Below are 12,055 nucleotides of genomic sequence, written 5' to 3'. Positions count from 1 at the left end.
TTTATTCTTTGGGTGCAACGGATTTTCGGAAAATCGCATAACAATCATTTTATCCTATAACTTCCAAATAAACTTTTTTCGGCACTTTTGCTGTACAGGGGTTAGCTTTACCCATAACTACACCTGCCCAGAAAATTTAATCATATACGCTGACTTGAGTGGTATGGGCCTGGTTGTTTTGACCTTGAACGACTTGGAAACACAAGATGAAAATTTCATATGTTATATAATGAATTCTGTACTTTCAGATTGTATCAACATTATTTTGTGTTTCAGTATCCGACATGGCCAAAAACGCGACTATTCACTACCATGTTTTCCCGATTTTGAGAAAAACGTTACATTTGAACCCCTATAACTCCAAAAGTACAGTTCCGCGAGTAATTCTGGTTCTTTTTTTGAATTCCCCAGCTTAATTTCATCCTATATAGGTCAATTAAAGAATTAAAAAAAATTCTTTCGATGTCTTAAAGACCGACGAAGCTGGTCTGTTTACTTGTAATGCGATTTTTTATGGCACATTCGCCGATTTTTATAAAATTAACGACACTATTTTCGAACCTCGTAATGATTACTAAGTTATCTTTACCACCAGTAAAATCGTTACAAAAAATTACATCTACGTGATATTAACCGATCATTAGATATCAATGCTCGAAAATGACAGAATTGTACTTGTCAAAACACTCGACTACTTGCAAGGTTATTTAAAAAAATCGTATCTTCAAAAATACTTCGATTTCAGAGCTAATAATTTGGCTTTCCTGCTCAAAAGGTCTATAATATAAGTGGTTAAAGTTTAAACGAAATCGAAAATGGTGCCGTGGGAACTTTTCTTGAAATCGGGTGATTTGACAAGGATTTACCCTCCTGACCATACACGGTTTCCATAAGAAAGAGCCACACTTATTTATTACTTCTGACCATACACGGTTTCGATAAGAAAGTGACACACTTATTTATTACTTCTGACCATACACGGTGTCGATAAGAAAGTGACACACTTATTTATTACTTCTGACCATACACGGTGTCGATAAGAAAGTGCCACACTTATTACTTCTGACCAAACACGGTTTCGATAAGAAAGTACCACACTTATTATTATTATATAATATTATATGCTCTCTGCTTCAATGTCTAACGGATCTATCTCTCCTGTCTTTACGGGCACTACTAGTTAACAATCTACTTGTACCGCTATAGAAAGTGCCACACTTATTTATTACTTCTGACCATACACGGTTTTGATAAGAAAGTGCCACACTTATTTATTACTTCTGACCATACACGGTTTCGATAATAAAGTGCCACACTTATTACTTCTGACCAAACACGGTTTCAATAAGAAAGTGCCACACTTATTATCCCCAGTCCGACCCGCAGACCGCACAGTCAGCGGGGCCTCGCGATTCAGGGGCGAGGGAGAAAATTGTCGGGTGAAAAAGCCTATGTGATACGAAAAGAGAACGGAATATGGTTGTCCGCAAATCCCCAGTCCGACCCGCAGACCGCACCGTCAACGGGGCCTCGCGAGGGGCGAAAAGGCCTTAGAGTTTTATTATATAGATTATATGTTCTCTGCTGCAATGTCTAACGGATCTATCTCTCTTGCCTTTACGGGCACTACTAGTTAACAATCTACTTGTCCCGCTTTTGAGTAAACGCAAAATTTCGTTCCGCCCCCAATGGAAGAAATGCGCCCCCCTATTACGCGGCCCGCAGCTATCTGTGTTCGAGTCCCGGCGCCAGTGTTAATATAAGTTATATTAATAAGTTATTTTTCGCAGCTCCATCTACCGTGTCGTCGCTTTTCCACGCCAAACAACATACAACACCAGGAATTCATACCTCAAACTTGGAATGGTTATCTCGCCCGATTTCCGTCTCTATCTAGGGGACCGTTTTTTTCCATCATTTTGACGTCAGAGCATACGTGTTTTCTCATACGATTTTCAATGGTATTAAATCCTAGTTTCAGATAATTTCATCCCCCTGTGTCGAAAAAGGGTTCAAACATCTTTTTGCTCTTCCCTTCGCTATCCCCGCTAGCCCGTATTGATAGCGACGGTCCAGTGGCGTAGATAAGGCCCCCGCAGACCCCGCAGTGCGGGGGGGCCCCTAATTTCATATCAAAGTATATACTAGATACCGGATAAAATTCCGAATATTGTTTTGCGGGGGGGCCTCGCGGGTCTTAGCTACGCCACTGCGACGGTCACCTCGTAATTCGGACTTCGCGGTTCTCAAGGGCATTGTAACTGTTGACAATTTTGACAGCGCTAACAATGCCGGACTTAATCCTTCCACATGGAAAGGTCGGGAGAGCGAGCTGACCCGTCGCTATCAATGGTGGAGTTTCAAACCCTAAATTTCGAAATGGCCGGGGAGTCGAACAAAAAACTACAGTTGTAAAAACGGGAGGTTGCGCGGGGTAAAAACTCCTAAAGAGGGGAGACGCGTGCGAGGGGGCGATTTTTTTTTCTCATACACGTCACTGAAAACGGTCCCCGAGATCTTACCATAGGGAATACGGCCGGATAACCATTCCAAGTTCGAGATATGAATAGTTCTTTTTATAAAATAACCTTGGCCATCTTGTTGAAATGTTGCCTCCCCCGCTTCAGCTGTGGATCGGTTTTCTCTCCCACTAAAGAGCTTATAGACTCATTCTTAGGTATTGGCTGAACTATTCCAGGGCAACATTTCAACAAGTTGGGCAAGCATAAAGACATTTTATAAAATCAACTATTCCTGACAACACTTAACGACAATCCGTCCATAGCAATAGTCCCACTTCGATATATATATCTCGATGTGGAACTAACAATAGTCCCACTTCGATATATATATCTCGATGTGGAACTAAAAACTGACCTTTGCGCCCTAATAAAAAATTAAGATCAAATTGTAAATTTCTGGTATTTCGGAATGATTAAATGTATTGCCTATAGTGGATTTTATAAAATGTCTTGCCCAACTTGTTGAAATGTTTCCCTGGAATAGTTCAGCCAATGCCTAAGAATGAGTTCATAAGCTCTTTAGTGGGAGCACTGCCTTCTATAATATTATAAAAGGCAGTGGTGGGAGAGAAAACGGATCCACAGCTGAAGCGGGGAGGCAACATTTCAACAAGATGGCCAAGGTTATTTTATAAAAAGAATTATTAATACCAAAAACGACATAGGACCCAAAAGTGTGCCAGATCGTTATAGCTCATATCAAATACAAGCAGCCCTGTTACTGAAGGGTTGTATTTAATGGCGTAGCTAAGGACTCAAAGCCCCATCCTCCCTCCCCGCAAAAATCTCAATGGGGGGCCCCCCCTTTTTAATTTTTTTAATGGTGAGCAGAGTGGACCATCAGCTACAATACTGGTTACCAAAGGGTTGAATTTTTGGTTAATAAAAAAATATTGAATCTTGCAGACCCTCCGGGATATTCAGGCAAGCAACTAGAAAGAATAGGTCTAGGATCTCTTCATTGTGCGTATATAGATAATCGATTTAGACGTTTCTGAAGTGGAGACATCCTCAAATATTATTAATTAAGTAACAAAAGTGTGCCTTTGGAAGATAAATAAATAGGGTGTATCTAACCACTTTAGAACGTGGCTATGTGTTGAACTTTCTTTATTTAACATGCGGTAGGTCTAAAAATACAATAATTATATAAAAACAGAGAAAAATTTCCCTTTAATTGGTAAAGATTCTCAGTTAAGCCAAACATTTCATATAATTACTGATAATTTGCCAAGAAGTTTATAATATCATCTTTGTCTCTACTTAACCATTTAGCGTTTAAATTGATAGTTTCTATTCCCTGCTGAATAGCTCTTTGTGTTCCTTTCACAGGATTTTGAGCAAAAAAAGTCTGAAAATAGGAAAATTAAATTAGGATTCTCACCTATTTAAAAAAAAAGTCAAAAATAATTTTGAGATGTACTTCAACTTCCTTTGCCATTTCTTCTGATGCGAAGTTTTCAGCGGCATACTGTTGATTTATTAAAAGTCAGTTAATGAGTTAATACCAAAAGCGACATAAGACCCAAAAGTGTGCCAGATCGTTATATTTTCCACTGAGATTTTCGAAGTAAAAAAGAGAGTGAAGGAGAGCTAGTCTATCTCTCAGTAAATATTTCAAAAACGCCAAGTTAGGGCTGACACACTTTTGGAGTATTTTGTTAATACTGAATTGATGAAAACCAATTGTGCAAGCCAAAACCAATTATAGAATTTCTGAGTAACTTGTTAAAGGAATACTATGTACTAAAATATGATGCAGAGATGATAACTAAAAATCGGTTTTTTCTAAGAATTTCAATGACCTTGAACCATGTCTTCAAGGTTATAAAATTTTTTCTCAAGAATCATTAGGTTTATAAACTCAGTTCCAATTAGACAAGTGCGAACCATCACATTTTAGGTCCTAAGACTAAGATCCCTCACTATGTTGAGTATATTAGGGAAGATTTGATAGCGTGCATAAGTCGTCTAACTTGTGTATTGTATATAAATCACAGTCATTGAACTTTTCATTCTAGAATGACACACAAACTATGCAACCTGAAAATTTAAAATTTGTAGCAGAAACAATTTTGACTTATTAGCCGTAGATCTTTTTTAGTTAACTCCCTGTAGAACTGCTAATACTGAATCAATGGTGATTTCATAGAATAATTTTTTCAAATGAACTAAAAACAGTTTTTAAGATAGCCCATTTAACCTAATGTCATTAAGACTTCATGATTTAAGGTCACTTTGAATCCGAAACTCAAACTCAATAGATTGCATTAAATTAGCTGTTTCAGTTTACATGCTCACATAGCAGCAGACGTGAGTAGTTCCTAAGCTGGTGGATTTTAATCTGTTAAACAGGCGATACATCAAAAAGACTCTATGCTAGCACTCGATTTTGGTTGAGTTCTTGTTCGAGTTTCAAGTAGAGTACTCGACTCAAAACTCGAAAACCATTAGAAGAGAAACTCAAAACAACTTAGTTTGAAATAGAAGCTAAGGTTTATATTTCGAGTACTTGAGAAGCTTATTTTAAACGAGTCCCAACCAGTGGCGGACTGGCCATAGAGTGAATCTGCCCGATGGCAAGTGGGCCCCATGGACCGTTCATTAAGTGGGTCCCCTTAAACATGATAGCATTATAGTTGTTAAGGTCTGGGCCCTTTGTCTTCTGGCAACCAATAATATTGGACCCAGTCCGCCACTGGTCCCAACTCTCGAGTTTTCAAAATGAGCTAAAAAATCTTGAGTTTTAAAAATAAGCTAAAAACTCGCGAGTTTTCAGAATAAACTTAAAAATTATTTGAGTTTATTTCGAAAAAGGTATAAAACTATAAATATATAACTTGGCAAGGCTAAGCTATTCTATTGATTGAAGATAAAATATAGATTCTTCCTGATTAGATAGAATTTCAAAGTTTGTAGATGTAAAAAACCAAACTAAAACCATAACCAGGGTTCGTACAAAATTTTCGGATTTCAAATACATGACTTATCCAGGTTATCCCTGATTAATTTTTGGCAATATCCCTGACCTTTTTGTTAATATTCCTACTAATTTTCATCATATTATGTTTTCATAGGTAAAAGTACAAAGTGAAACCATTTTTTAAATACCACAAACTGAATTATATTTAATAAGAGCACACTAGATCGTCTCTCTCCTCTCTCGGGAAAAGGTGCCAGTCATAAGCGCGCAAGAGAAGCGAAAAGTTTGTTGACTATGAAAATCCCAGACTTTTTACGATATTATTTAAATCCCTGACTTTTTTCACCAAATTTTAAATCCCTGACTTATCCAGGTTACGTACGAACCCTGATAACATGAATCCCCTGTACGTTTTTGGTGGAGCGATACACAGTCTTTTTTTCTTTGGATTACTTTTAGTAAAGAAGTCTTAATAAAAGAATATTGATAGTGTGGAGAATAGAGTACTTGAAAGTAAGCCTCAATTTTCGAGCACTCGAAACCTAAGCCTAAATAGTAGGTACTTGAAATCCCCTTTTAAGCTAAGCCTAAATACTCAAAAAAAAAAAAATTGAAACTCGATATAAAATATTTTAGAAACTAACTCGACTCTAAATCCGGACTCGCACATGCCTAATCTATGCATAAAGCTTAGTTTCCACTAGAGTGAGATATAATGCCTTTTTGAGGATTTGAAAATGGTATATATTTGAAACAGCAAAACTCAGAACTACTAGTATCTCGTCATATGAAATTCAACCAACCAAGCTCCTCCCCTTATGCATTCACTACCTCTAAAGTTCTTTCAACAAGCCAGCCCAATGGCCATTTCAAATGCACTTACCTTAAATAACCGAGATGCCATTGGCAAATTTTCATATCGCTCACGAATAACTTCAATTTTCTCTTTAATAAACTTCCAAGTGAGATCCCGCCCAATACTTGATAAAGATACAGTGGCCATAAATGTCACAGAATTTTGAGAACGAACATTTTCCTAAGTTAAATTAAAAATTGTTAAATGACCATACAGCTATGGTAGTCCAACAAGGCCCTAGATATCAATATCCTACCGAAAGCGAAAACTCTAAAACTTTTTGTAACAACTCTTTAGAAGGCACAGAACCCAAGGCAGCGGCAATACGATTCTTTTCTTCATGTAACTCAGTATCTTTATACAGCTGAATCACTCGATCAAATGTTTTTTCATCACAGTTTGTTAATGTACCCCGATACACCTAAGAATATTATTGGAATAACAATACCATTGAGGCACAAGTTCAATAAAATGAGGTAGTACATACCGAACTTCTTATATCTGCGGCTACAGTTTTGACTCCCGTAACATGGTCTTCAAATTTCTTTTTGGCTTCCTCTATTACTTTTTCATCCTTAGCATGGATTAATTGAACTAATATCAAGTTGCGCAACAAAGTATCTAAATGGCCTATAAAGAAGACTTCAAATATAAGGAAACTGGAAATTTATGCTAAAAAAATGTATTGTTACTTTCGCCTTGAATAGGTTCCCAACCGAGTTTCAAATGAATTTTGGAGAAGAGCTGTCGGCAAAACGCGTTAAATTGCGGAAGCATACCCAAATGACTGACCAACTGACGAAGTGTTGAAATGCAATCATTAATGGAACACCAGACAGTGTAATTTGTTTCTATAGTATAAGCTTGCAGCAATGTTAGAACATCAGCGGTAGACACTTGACCCAACCGAACCTGTAATAAAGAGTTAATTAACCAGTTTTCTGCTAGAGAAGATGTGGTCCAAAAATTAAAGCAATGTCTATTGTATGATGAAGCAGAAAAAAATGGAGTAAAGGTTTTCATGATGTGCATTCATGAAGGCTTGCCATAATTAAACTATATTAAGTGACCAAAGTATTTGAATGAATGTTGGACCCATATTATGAGGGACTTAATTGCAACACATTTCCTTTCAAACCAAATTTACTTACAATTAGATGACCCGAAGTGATTTTCACTGATTTTGGATTAAATTTGGGGGATAAGTAATCCTTTATGTTACTTGAAATTTCCCAAAAGGAATAGATTCAACGTGCTTTAGATTTGCCATGGCAACCAAATATGTTTTTGATAACTTAAAAGTTAAAACCTAGTTTTCCCTATGGAAATTAACATGGAAAAAAAATTGTACATTGGGTAATTTCAGGTTAATTTGAGTAAATGAGTGTACATTTGGGGAAAATAAGAAAATTGGGTAAATACCAGTAAATTTGGGTTATATTTTTTTAAATTTAGCCACTTTACTTCTAAATTTATCCAATTTAATGTAATTTATCAATTTTACTTTCATAATCAAAATTTAGTCAATTTTACTTGCATTTACCTAATTTACACATTTAACTAATATTTACCGAAATGTATATGTGATTATTCATGTTAATTTTCATAGGGTAAAGAAGATTTTAAGTAAACAAATACATTTTTGGTTGCCATGGCAAAACTAAAAAGTCCGTCGAAACTTTTCAGTATGGGAAAGGAGAGAAAAAACATTCTTTTGTTATTGGCTCATGTTATGTTCTTCTTAAAGGCACATCGTAACAGCTGGTATTTCATTCCCTCCCTGACAGAAACTGAGATGTGTCTAATTTTAGCACAAAAATTATGGGTAACATACTAAAGCAAACAAATCATCTTGTATATTAAGGCGATCCAATGGTCCAATAGATTGATTAGCAATTGTGGATTTCAGTTGGGTTAACATTTCCTTGGAATAGTTGACTCTGTAAAATTCAACCACGCCTGGATTGAGCTGAAAATTGAAAAAAATTAAACATCATTCTGGGTACAAAGTAGACCAAAAGCATTTATTTCTGAAACAGACAATTTTTACAGATTTTGTAGCAGTATTTTTGGGGAATTATTTAGACAACAAATTAAATAAAATGGATCTAAGCTTACCTTAACCCACTGATCTGGTAAAACATTTTCCAAACGAACTTCGATAGATTTAGTCTCAAATAATATGTTTTTGACAATTGCATTTGGGTTAGCAGACGTGCTGAAGCTTACTGGTATTTTCCACAAGCTTTCATAATCTAAAAATATAGTATAAATAATAGCTTGTACTAGACACAAATGCTGTTCACGTACCAGGATGACCAAGAGAATATTTCTCTTGCGCTAATGATAAAACACGATCATTTCCATCTTGTTTAGAGGTCACCTTATCAAATAAGAAAGTTTCAGCAAATCAGTTTTTAAACTAACTAATTACTAATTAGTGGCATGAACATACTGTTAAAACGGGATATCCTTTTTGTTTAGTCCATGTACTCATCACTAAACCAACTGGTTTACCACTAACTTCTTCTAAAGCATCCCATAAATCTTCAGTTTGGGTATTTTTGTAAGAGTGACGGTTAAGATATAGGTTAAGTCCTTTTCGAAAAAACTTAATAGAGAAATTAAAAATGTTGTCACTTTGTTGAATATAACTTAAATAGCGTTTAATGCAAGAACCTCATCTCCTAGATACGTGTGAAGCATTCGAATTACTGATGAACCCTTTTCATAGGATATAATATCAAATATTTCTCTTATTTCAGAGGGATGTTGTACAGGTACCTTTATGGTGTAAAACATGGGGACATTCATTACTATAACTTCCCGTTACAAATAAAATTACCACATACTTCAATTGGATGACTGTTATCAAGGGAGTCTAGTTTCAAAGCACCTGCGAACGTATCAGTAACAAATTGAGTCCAAATATCAAATTCCGGGAACAGGTGATCAACACACAGAAACTCGATAAAAGATGCAAAACCTGTAAAAGGAAATAACTTCATTTCAATCAGCTATTTTAAATTTTTCATATTTATTGGCAATAAATTCACGATAAATAGCACAGCCCAAATCCAATTTTAGAACTGCCCACTATTTTAGGCCCTGATTCGTGGTAATTTTATGCAAAAATCACCTGTTTATTAATAAATTTACTACTTAACAACTAATCATTTCACCATTAAAATGGGGAATACAAACAATAAACCCACCTTCATTTAACCACAAATGAGTCCACCATTCCTGAAAAACACAAATTTATCAGTGAGTAATGATAAACCTACGTCACATATATTATTATTTTTGACATTAATTCAGAGGTGGTTCTTCATGAAGGCATTGCCTCAAAACTAAAAAACAATGCCCCATTCTGAAACCACCATTATTTTTACGTGTCTTATTATTATTAGTAAGAGTCTTGAGTGGTTGGGTTAGACCCAACCTAATACTAATAATAATATGTGTCTTAAATATACTAACCATTGTTACTAAATTTCCAAACCACTGATGGGCTAGTTCATGGGCTACAACTAAGGCAACGTATTGTTTGTTTATAGCCGCAGAATTTTCAGGGTCGAACAAGAGACACGTTTCACGATAAGTTATTAAACCCCAATTTTCCATTGCACCTACAAATAACGTAAATTTATTTTTTGGAGTTTGTTAAGGGCATATGTTAGATTATGGCCGTGCCCCATGTAAGACCAAAATAAGGATACAAGATAAGAAATACTATTACCGGAACCAAAATCTGCCAAAGCAATCAAATCCAATTTTGGTAGAGGATAGGCAATTTTAAAATAATCTTCATAATATTCTAAAGCTTTAACAGATGCCTGTCGCAATAAAATACGAAATTACTAAATATCTTTGTACTAGGAATGAATTTCAATAAATACCTCCAATGCAACTCTTCCTTGCTCTTTCTTTTGTAAGGGAGTGTATACTCTGACTAGTACCCCATTCGATGTTTTATCTTCAATATATTCAAATTCCCCAACAATAAAGGCTAAAAGGTAGGTTGACATGATGGGGGAAGTGGCATATTTAACTTCCCTTAGATTAGACTCAATCAAAGTATCACTAATCACATTCTACAAAATAAAAACCCTGGTTAATAGGAAACTTTTGTTGAATGATATGATGGTAGATTTTTATACCATGTTGGATAATGCAACCCTATCTTGAGGCACTATCAATGTCACATCAAATGTTGCTTTAATAGCAGGTTCATCCCAACATGGGAAAGCACTCCGGGCATCTGTAGCCTAAACACAATCATCACTTTCCATTCTGAATTAATTTTCAAATTTGACTAACTTCAAATTGTGTGCATGCTGCAAAACGTTTTTCTCCACTTGGAGTTGTGTAAGTGCTCCGGTAGAACCCTTTCAGTTTATCATTCAAAACTCCTTGAAATTCTAATTCAAGTTGTCCATTTCCACGAGGAAGAGTGGAACCAAATGATAAGCGTAAAGTCTCTTCTTTTTCAGACAATTTGATGGATTGAGGAACAATTTCTTCAGTAGAAATATATAGATTAAATAACCAATCTCCAAAAATTTTGTTAGCTCTTGAATAGTAACCCCAATGAATAAAACCCTTTCGTAATTTCTAATTTACCTCATCAAATTGGATTAAGAAAATAACCATAATGTAATTCTATTTGCCTTATCTGATTGTAAGTGGTTTAAATTATGGTCCCCAAGAGACCATTTCTATAGTTCACTCTGTAAGAGTTCTGTCATACGGGAAATACTATAGACCTAGGGTACGTTCAGTAACTAGTCAACGGAGTCAGTGTTTAACTGTTGAAAGTTGTTGAACGACAATTTGTACCCCGGTATTGACATCATGATTCTCACTGCTTGCTCAAAGTGAGCTTGATTTTCAATTAGGTTTTGCCGTCTGTCAAAGCGTCTAATCAATAAAAATGGCATGATAATTAATGAAATTAATAAAAAAAATTATGTCACTGATGATGTCCCAATTCTCAACCCTGTAGCGTGGATATATTTTTCATTCAAAGTTGATTTCACGTTTACTAGTTACTGAAGTGGTACACAAAAATGCCTAAATTGTTATTAACCATTTTTTGATCCATCCTTAAAGACAGCTTTTGACACAACTAGATCCAAAGCGTTTAGTGTGATGCTGTCAGTACTTTCTTGCACCTATAGAATTGATATTAATGCTTTCAAAAACCAGATAATTTAATATACTGTATATCATGTAATATTTACTTCTAAATTTATAATACACGTTCCATCGAAAATTAGCTTATTCAAATCGGGTTTCAATGATAATATATAATGTTTCGGAACAACATTCTTAGGTAGACGCTCAAAATTACTTTTCCCTGTCATCTTTGTTACAAAACTTCGAACGACAAAGTAGTTACTTTTCAAAATATTGCGAGATGTAGTATTATAGAAATTTAATATCGCGCCAATAAAAACCTTATTAAATCGAAAAGTTAATACTTTCATATGAAAAACGCAACGTCACGCATCCGGATTTCGGAGCCGATCTGCAGACTGCACAAAATTAAGTACACCCCAGAAATGGAAACTGTAGCTCCATCTAGTGGAAATAGTTAAAGGGGAATTGTCACCAAATCCAAAATTTACGAGGTTTTTTTAAAGAAAGATAGAAAATATATCAATGATTATATCCGTGCAAGGATCCGTGAAATTTTATAGTTATTGGAAAAGTATTTATAAAGCTATGGTACTTTTTCTGCAAACTACA

At 35.4% G+C, this 12,055-nt stretch overlaps 1 protein-coding gene across 1 annotated transcript; it reads right to left on the bottom strand.

Moving 5' to 3' along the window:
- Positions 1-3,615: 3,615 nt before the first annotated feature.
- LOC149947419 (puromycin-sensitive aminopeptidase-like) lies at positions 3,616-11,848 on the bottom strand. The gene is made up of 20 exons (XM_090171504.1): positions 11,548-11,848; positions 11,394-11,478; positions 10,625-10,824; positions 10,465-10,572; positions 10,204-10,398; positions 10,044-10,140; positions 9,785-9,933; positions 9,517-9,547; positions 9,154-9,287; positions 8,981-9,085; positions 8,757-8,912; positions 8,612-8,684; positions 8,420-8,556; positions 8,136-8,270; positions 6,994-7,213; positions 6,789-6,931; positions 6,558-6,722; positions 6,329-6,481; positions 3,946-3,993; positions 3,616-3,873 (listed from the first exon to the last, which is right to left on the bottom strand). The coding sequence occupies exons 1-20, from the start codon at positions 11,791-11,793 to the stop codon at positions 3,739-3,741; spliced, it is 2,715 nt and encodes a 904-aa protein (XP_090027630.1). The 5' UTR covers positions 11,794-11,848; the 3' UTR covers positions 3,616-3,738.
- Between the last annotated feature and the right edge of the window lie 207 nt (positions 11,849-12,055).

This window comes from Leiobunum rupestre, chromosome 4 (genome assembly GCF_980474605.1).
Source record: "Leiobunum rupestre chromosome 4, qqLeiRupe1.1.hap1, whole genome shotgun sequence".
Classification (NCBI taxonomy): Eukaryota; Metazoa; Arthropoda; class Arachnida; order Opiliones; family Sclerosomatidae; genus Leiobunum; species Leiobunum rupestre.
This window is presented reverse-complemented; position numbering and strand designations above follow the sequence as displayed.